This window comes from Mchenga conophoros, linkage group LG2 (assembly GCF_057382185.1).
Source record: "Mchenga conophoros isolate Kocher_MC1m ecotype Shallow Benthic linkage group LG2, M_conophoros_male_GT1.1, whole genome shotgun sequence".
Classification (NCBI taxonomy): domain Eukaryota; kingdom Metazoa; phylum Chordata; class Actinopteri; order Cichliformes; family Cichlidae; genus Mchenga; species Mchenga conophoros.
Genome location: NC_140527.1, coordinates 20238550 through 20258047, shown reverse-complemented (window position 1 = coordinate 20258047; position 19498 = coordinate 20238550). Strand labels below are relative to the sequence as shown.

At 40.2% G+C, this 19498-nt stretch overlaps 1 protein-coding gene across 1 annotated transcript; it reads left to right on the top strand.

The window, feature by feature from the left end:
* The first annotated feature begins 316 nt into the window (after positions 1-316).
* On the top strand, positions 317-2021 carry LOC146581859 (uncharacterized). Its single transcript, XM_085247659.1, has 3 exons — positions 317-737; positions 972-1091; positions 1531-2021. The coding sequence occupies exons 1-3, from the start codon at positions 317-319 to the stop codon at positions 2019-2021; spliced, it is 1032 nt and encodes a 343-aa protein (XP_085103785.1).
* The last annotated feature ends 17477 nt before the right edge of the window (positions 2022-19498 follow it).

The following is a 19498-nucleotide window of genomic DNA, read 5'->3' as shown; positions in this document are numbered from 1 at the left end:
TTTGAACAGCCGGTTCCGCTTCCTAATTCTTCTATAAGGCTACGTTCACACTGCAGGCGAAATCGCATCAAATCCGATTTTTTTGACCCTATGCGACCCATATCCGATCATGGTCTGACAGTGTGAACGGCACAAATCGGATATTTTCAAATCCGATCTGGGTCACTTTCGTATGTGGTACTGAATCCGATACATATCCGATGTTTTAGAAAGCGACTGCTGTGTGAACGGTCAGGTCGCATTAAATCCGTCTTTTACGTCACTGACACGAGACAGACGCCAATTATCAGCGCCGGAGAAGACAAACCAAAAAAGCATGGCGGCGGAAACTGGAGACGGAGCGGGTCAGTGGACCGAAACTGAGGTTGCGGAATTGATTAGCATATGGGGAGACAATTCTATCCAAGCTAAACTTGAAGGGTCGTATTGCAACCGGGCTGTGTTCGAGTGCATTGCCAAAGAAATGATTGGACGAGGGCACAGGCGAACGTGGCTACAGTGTCAGAGGAAAGTCAAGAGCCTCAGAGCCAAGTTTAAAGAAGCTAAAGATATAAACAAACGAAGCGGACGTGGTCGAGTCACCTTCCCGTTTTATGATGAGCTTGACCGTATTTTGGGGGACAAACCCAGCTGTCAGCCAATAGAGCTGATCGATAGCTCCATTGAAACAGCTGAAGAGGAGCCTGAAAGTCCAGGGGCTAGCGCCAGTCCAGCTCCCAGCCTCAACAGTGAAAAAGGTAGGCTAACTTGTTGTAGTCATGTGTGGAGAATAAAACTAAGTACAAGTAACGTTACATTAAACGTACTGTATAACACATGTCTAAACATAACAGAACTGAATAAATTACTGAACAAAAATTGAAAACATTCTATATGACAGCAATAGCGTAATTCTAAATGAAGGCTGAACTACATCAGCTGTAACCATGTATATAACTTTTTAATAGGTTGTATGGTTGTATTTTCGAAAGGCGCCTGTACACTGGGTGAGGATACTCCTGTGTCACTGACATTTGATTCTGCATCAGAGGAAAGTTCTTCATCTGCAGTGAGTGCAGATAATTCCATAAAGAAGAATGCACAAACCAGAAGTAAGTAACCCATATATCAAATAGAACATTGTTGTTGCAAACTTTTCATCATCACATTGAATAAAAACGTTTTTTCTAAGTAAGGTGTCATGTCGAGACCTCACAAGGCAAAATAATGAGTTAAATTTTACTCTAGATGTCTAAGCATGGATAAAGCACACATATCTTTTAATTAATACTACTCATTTTGTCAATGAGAGGGAAGGGTGAGATTGTAATGTAAGACATGCTGTAGATTGTACAATGTTTTTTAAATAAAAACCACGAGTTGACTCAAATGATCAAATACCCCAGTCTTAATTTCTGACCTGTACTGATATGGTGATGTTCTAATTTCTCCAAGGTGTGTACCAGAACTGCATATGGAAATTCCCTCTGTCCTTCAAACATAAAAATTATCCTTTTGTTGAAATAACACAAACAACTATTCCCTTTACAGATACATCTGCCAAGAGCAGGAAGAGAAAGTCAAAGATGGAGTCAACTTTGGAAATATTTGCGGACAAGATTACAAGCGCCTTGAAGAATGATGAGTCGGAGCTTCTGTTGAAGATGCAAGCAGCTCAGCATGAGCATGATCTTAAAGTGCTGTCCATGTTGACCCAGCTCATCACACGCCAACAACCACCTTTCTACCAGCAGGCAGTACAGGCTCCACATCTTTACTGCCCAACACAGTCTTCAGTCATCCATTCCCCTCCATACCCCATGGCTTCATCTCAGTCTCCACTATTTGAGATGTCCAATCAGTCTCTGTCTTTCCAACAAGATTTAGCTCAACCTCTTCCTTTTGGTAATGCCCTTTCACCATCTCACAATCCGGGTCAGCCCTTTAGACCAGAACGACCAAACCCTCGAGACCAGGCTCAGCATGCATCCTTTAACCAGGCCTTTATGTCATCCTACCCTCCTCCAGATGAACAGGATTAAACTACTTTAAGGCATTAGTTTAAATGTTATGAAAAGCAAGTTTTGCACATGGTTCACTTAATGTATTTTAAATGGATACTCCAAAAATATTTCAGTTAATGTTATGTTAATATTGTTTTGGAGGGGCTTTACTTTCAATGCAAAGTGTTGGTTATTTATCGTTGCATCCAAAAATGCTTTGTTTGTTGTTAGAGATTTTCAGTAATGCTGAAGGACAGTGGTTCTTTCAGATTTAATTTGTGCTTTTCATATGCAAACTTATATGTTTTGAGACAAACATTGCAATTTCAGTACTCAGAGGAAGAAGTGTACATGTTACACACGTCAAAATAAATATTTTCCATAAAAAAAAACAACTTTGAATGCTTTACTTTAAATTTTGTGAATGCATCACTTAAACATCAAGCTCAAATTTATTGACAATGAGATGAACCCATGGCTTTTGTGCCTTAACGTTGACTATGAAAAAATTGGGTCAGCACCTCTCTGATTCTTATTGGCTGAACATCTGGTAAGATGCCTCCTTCGGTACCTCTAGAATCACGCAGATCAGTTTTATCAGTTTCATTGTAAGCTTCACCATGTTTTTCACACACATTGTGGAGTGTGCAGCATGCAGCTATTATTGTGGGAACAGTGTGGATGTCCACATCAAGACGTTTCCCAAGGCACCTCCACCGACCCTTAAGTCGGCCAAATGCACACTCCACTGTCATCCTGGCTCTGCTGTGTCTCTGGTTGAAGTATTGTTGTTCTTCAGTTAGGGTTCCTGTATCTGCATATCCCTTCAGCAGCCAGATTCGCAGGGGATATGCAGGGTCACCGAGCAGCATGACTGGAACTTCAACACCCATGATTTCTTCTGTAACCTAAAGATTATGTGAATACAAGGTGACATATATCAACAAGGTAGAATGGTAAAACAATTTTAATTACAATTCACTGTGTTCAAAGATACTGACTGGTGGAAATAGCTCCCCTCTCTCTGCCATTGTGTATATCTCAGAATTCTTGAGAACCCTGGCATCGTGGACGCTTCCTGGCCATCCAGTGTAGATGTTAGTGAAACTGTTGGGAAGACAACGTTTGGGAAACGTGAACATTTTATTTCTACTGTAAATCTGCAGATTCTGACAGATGTCTGCAACTATCCTTTGAAGCACTGATCTTCTCTAAAACAGCAATAAGGATAATTATCAGGAGATATGTAAACAGCAAAATAAATTCATAACTTAAGGCAAAATTGCGAAACGTAAAGTCCAAAACAAGTCTTTATATTACGGGCCATCAGTCAAACAATACTTTTTGGTCTGGGTATGGGTGACAGAAAATGCAATATATTTTAATAAAATATATGAAATCTGTGAGGTGGGTAGTATAAGTTTTACCTTTTAAGAGTAGTTTTACTTGTAAAAGTAACAGTTCACTACTATATTGAGCCACAGTTGATTACTTATGACAATTTATAAAGGATCACTCATTTATTTAATAGTAATCATTTAAAAATATGTTACATAAAAAACAATACAAGTAAAGTGAGTTAAAATGCATAGGGAATTACTGGAAGCAGGAAAGATGTGGGTAATTAGGAGAAAACAGAGAGACTGAAGGAAAACACAAAATGTTCATCACACTTCTGATCAAACAGTTACTTGCATAATTCTTTAGGCGACTACTTTTTGTCCAGCTCTGTATATATGTTTGAGCCATTCAAATGCATGTTTTTTTTCCCTTTCAATTTTTTCATAATTAGTAGATCATAGTATGCTTACCAGAATTGATGGTCGACGACGCCCTGAAGGAGGACAGAGTGCCAGCCTTTGCGGTTAAAATAATCACAGTGATTGTCCTCAGGAGCAGTGATGGGAATGTGACTCCCATCTATTGCTCCGGCACACTGTGGGAACCCCCATCGCTGTCTGAAGCCTTCAATAACTTGTATCAGGTCATCTCCTCGAGGCCATTTAATGTACTCAGGCATGAGGACATAGCGGACCGCAAAGCAGAATTCATGGACGATGGAACAAACTGTAGATTTGGCAACTCCGAACAGGTTTGACATGGTCCGATAACATGCGCCTGTTGCCAGCCAATACAGCCCGATTCCAACGCGCTTGCTCACAGGTATGGATTGGCGGAGATGAGTATCCTGTCTAAGCATTCTAGCTGAAAGGCGCTGACAGAGGTATTCAAGTGTTTGTCTTGACATCCTGAAATTGTGGATGAACTCCGTGTCAGTGAAGCCTCTCACATCCCAATCCCACCACTCCTGGTTCCGACTCCGTGTCCATATATACCTCTGCACGGAGGTAGCAGCCACTGCTCCAAACAAGGCCATTGTTAAAGCACGGACTCTCTTTTTTCTCAGTGTCCTCCTTTCTCTGATTAATTTGTCAAGATTTTGTCGGTTATGACTGTGCATAAATTGATAAACTGCTGCAACAACACCTACTCGCTCTGTAGCCGCCATTTTTACTTCCGTAAACAGAGCGTGTTGTGCGTGATGTCTTCTTTTGCGCATGCGGGTCGCTTTGAGGGCCGTGAACCGTTCACACTACAGCACGTTTGAAGTCGCATTTTATTTGTAGTGTGAACAAGCCCACATAAAAATCGGATTTGATCAAAAAATCGGAATTGAGCATTAAGACCTGCAGTGTGAACGTAGCCTAAGTCAGGGCCAAGTCAGCTCCGATCAGCCAAAACCCTGTTACCATGGTTCCGAATAGGTAGATATCTTCAGCACTCAGGCTCACCCAAGCCCAAACTTCTCGTTGAGAAAAGGGTGTCAATTGCATTTAGGGACCAGTTGATCAATCCATAATTCTCTTTTAGAGAGGTTAGGTTTTAGAGAAGAGACTGTGAGAGAGTGTTCCAGGGAAAAGTAATACAAAAAACACGAGAATAGACAAGGACACAAGAGGCTAAGCAGGGAAGCTAAGGGAGAGGAGGCGGAGGAGAGGAGAAAAGTGCGACCGCCTTCGTCAAGAGCAACATAACTGTGTTTGTGTTCCATTTTGCACGATTGTAGTCGGCTGTAAATGGTCCAGAAGTCCCACGTACATGGCCTGTTCTTTTTTTTCTTATCTTTTCATCTTTCAACTTAGAGTCTTTACCCTTTCAAAAGTACTAACACAGGTAAACAAGAAAATGCTTTACAGAACACCAAATATGGATTTTAAAGTGAATAATCTGAAATATATGCCAGGTTTTAATGTACACTGTGTCCTCAATCCAAATCTAAATAATAACCATAAATTCACATTTAAACCCTGCAGGGTCTCCTCACTCTACCAGTGAGCTTGGAAGGAGAAGTTGTAAGAATTATGTACAGTATTTAAGTCCAGGAATGAACGTGGATTCACAAAGGCAGTTTTGCAGTCACTTTTGTACGAGCATGCTTAAACTTTGCACAGATAGTTGTGGGCATACACATACTCACACATCAGCATGCACAATGTATCTTGGAGCCTAAAGGTTGGGCCTGCCCTGAGGGTTGCAGAGATTATTATGGGCCATAGAGTGAGAGAGGGTGAGATGAGCCTTCGATGCTCTAAAAATGGAAAAAATTCCCAGTCTAACAATCCTTAGTCATTTTTACCTGCAGTTAAATGAATTAGGGTTCCACAGAAGTAGCCTAATGGGCTCAAATGGAGCCTTTTTTCCATATCCATTTGTAGTTATTGTATTCACTTCATGCATACCAAGTAATTCCTTCAGTACAAAAACCTGCTGTTGGAGTATTTTCTGTTTCAAGAATGTCAGGTAATTATACATACATACATACATATATATATATATATATATATATATATATATATATATATATAATTCCTTCTAACTAGCCTACGCTATGGAGACCTGAGCCACAAAACAGCATGCTCTATTGTGTTTTACATGGTACAGTGCTGTTATAGTGGCTCTCACACTTCACTGTATGTGTTTAAATATAGCTGAAGGCCTTTCTTTCACCTCACATTAGTGTGTGACCTGTATCTGAGTCTGACACCCGATCCGTGGGTCATGCAAGAGTGGGATAGAAATGATCTTGATCGTGTCTATTTTCTGATTGGATCTCAGTATGTCTGCCACTTTAATGAACACAGAATGTGCATCCCAGATCAGGTTTTAATACTTTTTTGTTAATTAGAAACAGCAAGTTGCACCTACTGTGTACTTCCTATGAAGAACCAGCCATTAACCCTTTACTTCTTAAAACATGAAACAATTGTCAAACATAACTCATTTTTGGAAAATGGAGTGTTTATCAAACCTTCTGACAAATTATGATAAAAAAAAATAGGAATGTGCATATCAATCAATCAATCAATCTTTATTTATAAAGCACTTTTCATACAAAAAATGTAGCACAAAGTGCTTTACATGGTTAAAAGCAGCGCACCCCACCCCGCCCTCAAACTCACTCCCCACACTCTCATTAACATAAACGATCATGAATACACCCCCCCCCCCCCCCCCCCCCCACACACACACACACACACACGCACACTTAAAGAGTAAAATTGAGCTGGGTACGCATGAGCCAAGTGAGGAAACACTATCACAGGGAGCCGTCTGCACCGGGAGCCGGTCACAGACCGCAGCCTCCAGGCTGGGCACACAGCAGGAGGGAGGCAAAGAAGCCCCCCAGCCAGGCTGAGAGGACCCCCAGAGCCCCAGCAGCCACGGTCGATCACAGCCCCGGTGCAGAGAGCCCCCTCTGAGGAAACACTGGAGATATGACCCAATAGGATATATACAGGGTAAAAAGATAAAATAAATAAGAACGGGATACAATATAAATATAAATATAAATATAAATAGAGTAAGAAGATAAAAAATGAATAAGAATAAAAGCAATAAATATTAAAAATATTAAGTAAAAGCTAAATTAATAAATAGAATAACAGGACAGAATAAACAAGCATAAAATAAATAAGCGTTAGGTGAAAGCTATGGGCTTTAAATTGTGTTATATATGCTGCAGCCTGCGTTATTATTATTATTATTTACTTTTTTTTTTTACAAGTTATTGTTAAAAATGTATTGTGCAATTTATTTAACTAGTTTTAAACTGCAGTTTATCTCTTTAGTAATAATTTTAATGTATCAGTACCTATTAATCTGAGTGAGAAACCATGTTTTACAGAAAGCTAAGTAGAGTGGAGGAACTATCTTTTGCTAACTGGCACTGAACAATAAAATGTGAAATATTATTGTGGTAAAATCATTGGTCTATGCATTTTTGCTCTGGAAAAATGTAATACTGACAAAATATCTCTGTAAAAAGATCATTCTACAGTTTTCATCACTTACAATTATTGTCAATAACCATTTGGGGACAAACCATTAAGGCTCTGTCCTTTACAAAAAGGACAAATGGCACCCACTGAAATAGTAAAACTCATTTTGTTATGAAGGTTTAAAAAAGTTTGCTAAAAACTCAAAATAATAAGCAGCACTGTGAATATAGCCGAAACAACTGCTCATTTTTCTTCCTGCTCCTCTGTTAAACTGACAGTTATTGAGTGATAGTTATGAAGCTTGGACTTGCCATATTGCCTAATAAAGCACTGTGCAGCAGTGCTTAGTCAGTGGCTTGCCATGGATAATTGTAAACAGTATGTGTTCATTTAGATGCACACTTCATTAATCTGACTCCAGCATTAAAGTGATGCACACATACTGTCATTAAAAGGCAAATATGACACAAATATGCTATTAAAACACACATTGCTCTGCTTTCATTTAGCTCAACAGCAAGCTTGTTTGAATGTATTGCACTTCCATTTAAATAAAACTGTATTCAATTATAATGATGGTGGTAACATTTTTAATGTAGATACATCCACACCAGTGGATATATGGAGGCAATCCACCTTAAAAGAGATAAAGAAATAATGTTAAAATAATCACCTGAATACCTTGTAGGCTTTAAGAATGACAGCAACAGTACGGTTTTAATGATTCTGTGGTGCGACAACTTCTTTACTGCTGTTGTTGTATTCTTTTATCAGTTTGACTGGAAAATATATTTAAAGTTTCATGTGAGTTTTCAGCATTTTCAGGGTTAACTTCTCCTGCACACCACCCTGTATTCACCAAACTTCAAATTGCCAACATCTGGGTGACATCTCATGACATCTTTGCATATTTACATGTTTCTGATAATCAATTTTCAATTATTAGACAAAGATAAAACATATAAATACAAAATGCTACTTTAAAAGAATTATTTCATTTGATAAGGGCTAAAAAACTAAACTGGCCTGGCTCTGTGTGTAAAAGTAATTGCCCCCTAAATCTAATAGTTGCTGGTTGGCAACAACAGCTGTAATCAAGACTCTGCAAAAACTGTTAATGAATCTTTCACATTTTTGTGGATAATTGTTTTCTCTTTGAAGAATTGTTTTAATTGAGCCACATTGGAGGCTGAACAGCATCAACATCCTGTTTAAGGTAATGTCAAAGCACATCAGAGTTAAGGTCAGACTTTGACTGAGACACAGCAAAACCTTCATTTTGTATTGTTTGGGGTTTTTTTTAGCCATTCAGAGGACTTGCTGGTTTGAATCATTGTCCTGCTGCATAACGCAAATATGCATGACTTTCCAGACATGAACTGATGGCTGGACATTCTCCTTCAGGATTTTATGTTAGAGAACAGAATGGATGGTTCCATCATTTATAACGAGGCATCCATAGCCTGAAGAACTACATCACCACCACCATGTTTGACTGTTGGAGTGACGCTTATTTCTTCTTTAATGAAATGCTCTCTTATTTCTTATGCTGATATAACAGGAGCTTTGCAAATCTTCCAAAAGGTAAACTTTCCTAAGAGTTTTTTGGAAAATGTGAAACATAACTTTGTTCTTTCTGGTCAGCAGTGGTTTTGAAACTTTTCAGTTGATGCCATTTTTGCCCAGTCCGGTTATTATTGTTTGATGATGAACACTAACCGTAGCTAATGTCACGGTTGGACGGTCCTCCCTGGGCGATCTCTGATTTTGGTGTTTGTTCTCTCACTGTTTCTCCTCTCCTCTCCTCAGCCGTGGGGTTTGTTTATGGAAGTTCACGCTTCTGGGGAGGGCGTGGCTCGGACGGCCCTCCACCCGGAAGCTCCTCCACGCGGCTCTGGACTCAACTGTGCTTGATCGCTCTGCCAGCTGCTTCTAATCTGCCTCCATCTTACAGCTGTGGTGTTTAAGGAAGATGCGTGTCGATAGTCGACGTAGGATTATTATTCCAAGCAGGTAGCGTTGGTTACTTAAAGGGAAGAAGATTGTATGTTTAATAGCTCCACTAACTCTGTGTTTGCTTTCCTCTCATGGAGTTTTTCTTGGAGAGGAGGATCGGGAAGCACTACTCACACACGGGATTGCATGGACGAAGTAGCACTGGGGATTAAAGAGGAACACCTTAGGATTCCACCATTAACTGTTTATGGCACCTTCTTTGGACACTGTAAATAAACGCACTGTTCTCCCTGTTAACCAGAGCTCTGCGTTTTGGGTCCTCTTTCTCCTGCAACCGTGACAGCTAATTCCCAAGGCCTGCATTTCTTTGGATGTTGTTCTGGGTTCTTTTGTGATCAGTTGATGTGCTCTTGGAAAGTTTTGGTAGGCCTCCTCGTATCAACTTCTGGGAAGATTCACCATTATTGGATGTTGTCTCCATCTGTGGATGGCTAAAGCCTTAGAAGTGGCCTTATAACCCTTTTTAGAAGTCACTGACTTTGGCTACGTTCACACTGCAGGTTTGCCGCCATGCTTTCTCATAGGATCAAAAAAGTTGGATTTGATGCGCTTTCGCCTACAGTGTAAACGTAGCCTTTGCCTCTGTTGTGGAAAATTTAACAATAACCTGCAACACACCCAGTGAGCTTGATTTGAAGTGGGTTTAATAAACACATTGCAATGTGGAGAGAACATCCCAGTGAAACACCAGGACCATCTCTGAATTGTGGCCACCGCCCTTACATCTTATATACAGAGACAGACAAATAACATCCTCAAACTCTTACATGTTGGCCCCTCTCACAGGGGGGGGGGGGGGGGGGGGGCTATACCTCCCCCTATAGCAAAATCTCCAGTGTTAAATTAACACTGAAGAGTGTCTATATGGGTCCACACCTCTGAGTGTTAAATACAACACTGTTGAGTGTTAAATTAACACTTTTGACAGTGTTATATGTTTAAAAGTAACCTAGTCAGTTTTGAAGATTAACAATGGCTAGCACTGAGCAGTGCTGATTTTCTAACACTGGAAAATAACTCAAAATGTTAGAAATATTCCAGTGTTAGAAAGTAAATGGAGTCACTGGGCCACCACCAATTTTTCATAGTCACTCCGTCACACTATTTTTACTCCAGTGTGACTGAGACATTAACCATCTTTATGGGGTTGTCACCTGGAGTGGTTTACAGTTAACAGGGGAAACTTGCCAGAAATCAACTAGTGGAAAGTCTTTGTTGCTCAAATCCTTTGAGGTCATCATCTGTTTTGTGCCTTAATAGAGCTACTAACACATGGGCCTGGTATATCCATACTGCATATCTATAAACTGCTATAATATAGGTTGAAAAATGACCTCGGACCTTCCAGTATAGCGAGGTAAAGTGATAAAACAGGATTCCTCTTCATCATCACAATTACATGAAATAAAGTAAGTGGAAGAGAGAGCAGAGGGAGTGAGACAGAGACAAAGAGAAAGACCAATGGGGATGTTAGAAAAAGCAACAATGAGAGTGAGACAAAGTCAGAGTGGGATTATGGAAATGTAATATCCGGCTGATAAATCATAGTGACTGTCAGGTGCTCAGTCATCGGATCATATGACAGACAGAGGGATGATGGCTTCCTCTCCAACCCACTGCTAATTATAGGCAGATATAATGAACCCAGATGTAGAATGTGTGTGTGTGTGTGTGTGTGTGTGTGTGTGTGTGTGTGTGTGTGAGATCAAGAAGATGTGCGAGAATCTCTCTGTTTATGGTTTATTTTTGGTGCATCTGTGTTTCAGTTAAATGAGAAACCGTACGATCTTTGTTGTGTTGATATGTTTAAATGATTATTCTACAAACTCCTCACACAGGCTGCAGTTTCTTGTCTGCATTTAGAGGTTCAGAGGATGTTGGATAAGAAGGAAAGCCTCAGAGGAGGAAAAAAGGATAGGATGTTTGAATGCTGATCTTCTTAAAAGTTATGCTTTCAATCCCTGCCCTGAGGAATTCAGAGTTTTGTTGTTAAACATTTGACCACTGGTTTGAGATGCCCTGGGTATCGCTCTACGAACCACTACACATCACACGAGAGGAAACCAGGGCGTTTAGCATGGGACAAAATCTGCCTTGATCTCGTTCAAGATCTGAGGGCAACAAATTTTGATTAAGAAAGTGCAGATTTCTTGCTTACAAAAGTATAAAAATGTTCTTCATATATTTGATTTTTACTAGCAAAAATACTGTCTGTCTAATTAGAAGCAATTATGTTGGTGGTAAGATACACTCAGACTTAATGAGCTATATTGAACACTCATGCATTTGATTAGTACACATTTTCCAACTGAAGAAGAAGACTTGAGTTTGTCTAATTGATATGTGCTCCTGTAATAATAACATTATTATGTTTCTGAGCCACAATTTTTAAATTAACACATGATCTAATCAAGATTCTAGTCAACTGAGAATGAGATTACAGATGATTTGATTTCAACATAAAAGCCATTAAAGGTTAAGATGTGTTCGATTTATAGTAAATATTCAGCTACAGGAAAAAAAAAAAACTACAGTCTCTCCTCTATTTGGCAAAAACTGTAAACTACTTATGTCAGGTTTTCTGCTTTTCAGTGTTTTCTTTGAAAGCGTACTAACAATATTGCCTTGCATAGCAATTTTTCCAACCAAGCACCAGAGATATTGAATGTGAGGGAGGCATTAATGACAGCAGAAGGCAATGAAAGGGGCACAGAAACAAAGTCCCGAGTTCATGAAATATTAACCACTAATTAAAAGTGCCGAGCTGACTCAAGGCGAATAAGACAGAGAAGGAGAAGCCCTCTGAACCTAGCTGTGTATTTCACTTTGAACTGCTCACCGCATTAAATCACTGTCTACCACTTTAACAAAGCAGAGTTGGCTTTATCTTTCACAACTTCACACAGCACTGTTTAACTTTTTAACAGAAACAACACAATAACACAAATTTGTTTTAACGTGTAAAAACAAATTAGTGTTGAGAATGTGTCAGGTTATTTTTTTGCATTTTTAGGGTTTGAACTATTATATTAAATACTCTGAATCATTAACTTCTCTAGTTTGGTCAAACCAAGTCTCTGCAGAGAGCTGGAACTTCTGCACTTCTAAGGGCGCAATCCTAACAACATGTGTTGTAAGGGGAACCGAGAGATGGCTTGCTATACGTCTTGAAGCTTCATCCTCAGTTTGTGGCTAACATTACAGAAGCCTTTAAAGCAGCTGTGACAGAATAACAGGCTGTAGTGCAAAAGTACAGTTGTCTCTGTAACTCATTTTAACAAGAAGGCCTGTTAGTGGGTTTCAAGAGACCCTTGATGTCTATGCTCAGTTGACATCAGCAACACTCCAGCTCCACCATATAAGTGGGTAAGAAACTGTTTCCTTTTCTCAAGTTTCCTTATGGTTTCCCAGAATTTAATTCCCTCCAAATCCAAGTTTTGCTTCAGCTACTGACAGATTTGTGTTCTGCATCGCCTAACTGTAAGCTGGCTCCAAACTTCTGCTTCAGAACTGACTTCACCTCTGCTGTCTACCATTTGAGACACGGGTTTCCACTCCAGCATCTTCTCCCACAACCTGATCCAACTCACCACCAGGTCAGTTGAAAATTTAGCTCCTCCCCTCACTGAGTGTCCAGGACATCCACAGATCTGGTTACAGTATTCAGTTCAATTCAATTCAATTCAATTCAATTTTATTTATATAGCGCCAAATCACAACAAAAGTCGCCTCAAGGCGCTTCATAGATACAGAGAAAAACCCAACAATCATATGACCCCCTATGAGCAAGCACTTTGGCGACAGTGGGAAGGAAAAACTCCCTTTTAACAGGAAGAAACCTCCGGCAGAACCAGGCTCAGGGAGGGGCGGCCATCTGCTGCGACCGGTTGGGGTGAGAGAAGGAAGAGAGGATAAAAGACATGCTGTGGAAGAGAGACAGAGGTTAATAACAGATATGCTTCAATGCAGAGAGGTCTATTAATACATAGTGAGTGAGAAAGGTGACTGGAAAGGAAAAACTCAATGCATCATGGGAATCCCCCGGCAGCCTATGTCTATTGCAGCATAACTAAGGGAGGATTCAGGATCACCTGGTCCAGCCCTAACTATATGCTTTAGCAAAAAGGAAAGTTTTAAGCCTAATCTTGAAAGTAGAGATAGTGTCTGTCTCCCGAATCCAAACTGGAAGCTGGTTCCACAGAAGAGGGGCCTGAAAACTGAAGGCTCTGCCTCCCATTCTACTTTTAAATACTCTAGGAACAACAAGTAGGCCTGCAGAGCGAGAGCGAAGTGCTCTAATAGGGTGATATGGTACTACAAGGTCATTAAGATAAGATGGGGCCTGATTATTTAAGACCTTGTATGTGAGGAGCAGGATTTTGAATTGAATTCTGGATTTAACAGGAAGCCAATGAAGGGAAGCCAAAACAGGAGAAATATGCTCTCTCTTTCTAGTCCCTGTCAGTACTCTTGCTGCAGCATTTTGGATTAACTGAAGGCTTTTCAGTGAGTTTTTTGGATATCCTGATAATAATGAATTACAGTAGTCCAGCCTGGAAGTAATAAATGCATGAACTAGTTTTTCAGCGTCACTCTGAGACAGGATATTTCTAATTTTAGAGATGTTGCGCAAATGGAAGAAAGCAGTCTTACATATTTGTTTAATATGTGTGTTGAATGACATGTCCTGGTAAAAATGACTCCAAGGTTCCTCACAGTGTTACTGGAGGCCAAGGTATTATGCCATCCAGAGTAAGAATCTGGTTAGATACCATATTTCTAAGATTTTCAGGGCCGAGTACAATAACCTCAGTTTTATCTGAATTAAGAAGCAGAAAGTTAGCGGCCATCCAGGTCTTTATGTCTTTAAGACATTCCTGCAGTTTAACTAATTGGTGTGTGTTATCTGGCTTCATGGACAGATAGAGCTGGGTGTCATCGGCATAGCAGTGAAAATGTATGCTATGTCTTCTAATGATGCTGCCTAAGGGAAGCATGTATAATGTAAACAGAATTGGTCCTAGCACTGAACCCTGTGGAACTCCATAATTAACCTCAGTGTGTGAAGAGGACTCTCCATTTACATGCACAAATTGGAGTCTATTAGATAGATATGATACAAACAACTGCAGTGCAGTACCTGTAATACCTACAGCATGTTCTAATCGCTCTAATAGGATATTATGGTCAACAGTATCGAATGCTGCACTAAGGTCTAGCAGAACAAGCACAGAGATGAGTCCACTGTCAGAGGCCATAAGAAGATCATTTGTAACCTTCACTAAAGCTGTTTCTGTGATGTGATGAGCTCTGAAACCTGACTGAAACTCTTCAAATAAACCATTCCTCTGCAGATGATCTGTTAGCTGTTTGACAGTATTGCCAAAACAATTATCAATCTGAGGCTTATGGTGTCCTGGTATGAAGGTGTCTTGTGAACACCCTTATGCCCAAACAAGTTGTTTGTTAATAGTAGCCTGGTGTTCTACTACTGGATGTCTACGCTAATCACACTTGGGTTTAGATTGGGCATAATGTCACGGTCCTCCAGTGCTCGGCTTAGAGCTAAGGTCAGGATTAATGTCAGGCAGCCTCAGGGTCTTTGACCTCAGGATGAAAGAAAGCAGCCCTCACATCTACCAGGGAACACCCTAATATACTCAGCCACGCACTCCAGGAGACTGGTTCTAGAACTCACTGAAAAGCCTTCAGCTAATCCAAAATGCTGCAGCAAGAGTCCTGACAGGGACTAGAAAGAGAGAGCAGATTTCTCCTGTTTTGGCTTCCCTTCATTGGCTTCCTGTTAAATCCAGAATTCAATTCAAAATCCTGCTCCTCACATACAAGGTCTTAAATAATCAGGCCCCATCTTCTCTTAATAACCTTGTAGTACCATATCACCCTATTAGAGCACTTCGCTCTCACGCTGCAGGCTTACTTGTTGTTCCTAGAGTATTTAAAAGTAAAATGGGAGGCAGAGCCTTCAGTTTTCAGGCCCCTCTTCTGTGGAACCAGCTTCCAGTTTGGATTCGGGAGACAGACACTATCTCTACTTTCAAGATTAGGCTTAAAACTTTCCTTTTTGCTAAAGCATATAGTTAGGGCTGGACCAGGTGATCCTGAATCCTCCCTTAGTTATGCTGCAATAGACATAGGCTGCCGGGGGATTCCCATGATGCATTGAGTTTTTCCTTTCCAGTCACCTTTCTCACTCACTATGTCTTAACAGACCTCTCTGCATTGAATCATATCTGTTATTAACCTCTGTCTCTCTTCCACAGCATGTCTTTTATCCTGTCTTCCTTCTCTCACCCCAACCGGTCGCAGCAGATGGCCGCCCCTCCCTGAGCCTGGTTCTGCCGGAGGTCTCTTCCTGTTAAAAGGGAGTTTTTCCTTCCCACTGTCGCCAAAGTGCTTGCTCATAGGGGGTCATATGATTGTTGGGTTTTTCTCTGTATCTATGAAGCGCCTTGAGGCGACTTTTGTTGTGATTTGGCGCTATATAAATAAAATTGAATTGAATTGAATTGAATTGGATGAACCCGAGTATATCTAGCTGATATCTCTCAGCCTCATACACTGGTTCCTTCATTTTATCTCCTTAAGGCCATTCAGATTGGATCCCTAAGGCACTGGAGCCTTATGACTAAGGTGGCTGGCTCACTGATGGGTTGACCCATCAGGATGAGCCCTTTCGGGCCTCACTGGATGAGGTCCAGCCACTAGGAACTAGACAATTAGACCCTCCATCAGTCCTAGATGCAGGGTGGGACTGTGGTCTATCTGCTCTTGCCAAGTCCAAAAAAGTTCATTGAGATGTTTTCAGTGGGAGAAACATTTCTTCACTCATCCAAGTGACTTCTTCAGTATCAGCTGACTGCAGTTTTCAACAACCATATAAAATGTACATCAGCATAATGACTGACAATAGCACCAGTTTCTTCTGTTTCATGGTCATTAATATGCAAACTGTCATCCTACTCTTACATCCTATTGAACTGTAACAGTAGAGTTATAGTTGTATCAGTCTTATCCACACTTGTTCCTATATTTGTCTGTAAATTCTGTCTGTGGCACAGGCAGGTAATATCCTGGCTACAGAGCTTTGAGAATGATGAGCTTAACACGGGATCTATTTGAACAACTTGAAAGGTGTGGAAAGCGATTCAGGGGGAAAAAAACTTTCTGAACAACAAAAAATAATTCTCTTACCCTGCACTCCCGGTCTTCCACACATACACATCCAGTCCACACACTCACTTCATCGTTATTAGCTCTCGACCCCGGCTATAACAATAACCTCAAAACTTTTAAAGGAATCATGAGCATCAGTAGAAACTTCATTCTAAGCACAATTTCTCCCCATAACCTTACTCTCTCTCCCTACTACTCTCCCTCAGGCAAAACATTTTGCTGACCAAGACTTAGGCAGCCATCAAGAGCTACAATTTTCTCTTTATCCGCAGTTCACTTTATGACAGATCTGCTCACAACAGTGGCCAATAAACTTGGACATTCTCATTTTGGCTTAGAAAATATCTCCCAGACCCAAGACCTCTTCTCACTGTGTCATATCTATTAATGTCGTCTTTGTTTTCAACTTTTCTTACTGCGATGGCTTTTGCACACACTGTTACGGTATTGTTAGTTCAGCGTGCTGTTCACTCTGTTGTCTGCCAGCATGTGGTTGTCTACAACTCTGTGCTTGGCAGAAATTCTGATGAAAAAAACTACAGTGTGTTTTAAGTGTTTTTGTTTAAGAATAGTGGAGCCAACACCTGTCAGTAAGGGCCTTTCCAGTGGTTGTTTTTCCAAAGGAATGACACCAGACAGATAGGTTCCCAGAAAATCTAAAGAATAATCAGTGATAATGCTTAAAAATTAACACAGAAAACACTGAATATGACTTTCACACTCATGTCCTCTAATGCATAAAAAGTTACAAACCTTTTACCACTTTATAAAACAATTTGCATGACCTCGTGCGAGTAAGTTAAGTAAGTAAAAGTTTTGACAGGGAGGTTTGGAACTCTGCAGTTACTGATTCACCAGATGTGAATGAATTTTAAAGTACTGAGCACCCAAGACTTCAAAATGAAAGGAGTCTGAATATTTAAGGTGGGGCGGTTCAAAACAACAAGATGGTGATGGTTATATTTGGCTCAATGCCCAGCTTCATCTGGCTATGTCCATCTTTTATGCACAGTCTGTCGTTTTATATACATGTTAAATATGTTATTTACATACAATCTGTTTTCTTAGCTATTTAATTAATGATTTTGATCCATTTGTTTTTCTTTCTTTGTGATCATTAGCTGTTAAAACCTTATTTTACTGACTTTGCATATCAATTAATAATAGTGCCAATTAACAGTTGTTTCTGTAATGCTCATATGTAACTTTATACTACCCACACAGTTTTATGATTGCAGCTTTATTATACGCTCACAGTCTGTGCAGCGTTGTGCAAAAGCCTGGATTGAAAAACACTATATAAATAAAGTTTTGCTTGCTTATCTGTGCTTGTATTCTTTGGCTCTTGCCTGTGCTTAACAGCTCACTTGATTGGATCTTTCTTATCAAACACACCTTGTAAGTTGTATTTAACTTGTCCTCTGAAATATGTGTACACAAGCTGGTACCTTTATCTTACAAATATTTTGTTTTGCAGTCATTTGGACTGATGGATAGACTCTCAGAGTTTCATATTAACCCGAGCTGGAGAAGTGCTACAATAATGACTCACCTAACATTTTTTAAGGGCTGAATTAATAGAGCTTTTAGTTCTAGAACCAAAATAACTTCTTCCACTATGCAACAGTGTTACATGCTGTGCCCGAAATGTCCCAATTAAATGGCACTGTGCTGGCAAAGTACAGAAAAAGTTGTATGAAATCTGCACGTGTTATTAAACTAAAATAATAGCAGCCCTGTTAATTTATGATAAAAAGACATGTATTTCTAGGAGAATCACAAAGTGTCTCAGGGCAGCGTGTACACAAATGTCATCATATAAGACACACACACAAAATATATCTACTACACATGTGAGGCCTTGAACAACTTTAACAGATTATTGTTGCTCTTCAGGCAAAATGTAAAATAAAACATCGATGATGAAACATGTCAGAAGACACGCGTGACACGAAGGGAAATCAAGCTCGATCATCTTGTTTACCTCAGGTCCCCAGGGTTGAGTTATGTTTGTCAGCTACTGTGTGATGGACCACAAGCTCTCTGAAAATGATGTGTGTGTGTGTGTGTGTGTGTGTGTGTGTGTGTGTGTGTGTGTGTGTGTGTGTGTGTGTGTGTGTGTGTGTGTGTGTGTGTGTGTGAGCTTTCAAGCAAGTTCCTGTAAACTCAGCATAGATCATTTGGAGAGCTGTAGCTCTCTCCAGATTAATGCCGTTAGTTTGCATTAAAATGTCTGAGCTTCTCTCACTCTCCCCCTTAGCTTTCCCATCCACCTCCCTTCTCTCCAATCCCACTCTTTTCGAGCCTCCACCCTTTCTGTCATCCTGCTTGATCAAGTATGGGATGAGGGGATATTTAGGGAGGGAGGAGAGAGTAATGATAGACCCTTTTCTGACAAGCTGAGACTGCGTAAAGAGGAAGAGGAAGTCAGATGAGAATGAGATGTATTTAGAGAGAAATGAAACAGGAAAGGACATCAAGAGCACAGAATAGAGGCAAAGATTGATACAAACAAAAGGAAGAGGAAACAGAGAGTGGGAGAAATCTGTGACAAAAAAGGCATCATGCTCCACTGAGCATGTACAAAGTGTCCTGAAAGCAGCAGAAAGACTGTGTCTGTAGACGTAGAGATACAGAGAGTGTCCACATTTTATAATTCAGAAAGAAATCATAGTAAGGAAATTACTACACACCACTTACAGAGGAGTACTTGTAAGTACATTTATAGTGTGCAGTATACAGTGAGCTTCATCGTTTACCAGAGTGGACCTGGTCTTCTGGTCTTGCAGGGGAGCTGAAACCCTTATGAACTGTGCAAAAGTCTGTTTGGTATGAACAGCAGCCTGAACTCTGTTAGGCAGCTTTTTAAAAATAATTTCTTTAAGTAGTTTTCAGGAACAGTTCTCCAGGCTTCTTGAAGGACATTCAAAGCTCTTCTTTGGATGTTGGTTGTCATAGTGCCAGGGTTGCTTTTACAACACTTGCAGCATGGCTATGATCCCAAACACACTGCCAAATTAAGCTATT

Bases quoted from the DNA above. Each gene is read 5' to 3' on its own strand.
- LOC146581859 (XM_085247659.1), top strand. From the start codon at position 317: ATGGCGGCGGAAACTGGAGACGGAGCGGGTCAGTGGACCGAAACTGAG. The intron at 738-971 runs GTAGGCTAACTT...TATTTTCGAAAG, and splicing joins CAGCCTCAACAGTGAAAAAG to GCGCCTGTACACTGGGTGAG. The intron at 1,092-1,530 runs GTAAGTAACCCA...TTCCCTTTACAG, and splicing joins GAAGAATGCACAAACCAGAA to ATACATCTGCCAAGAGCAGG.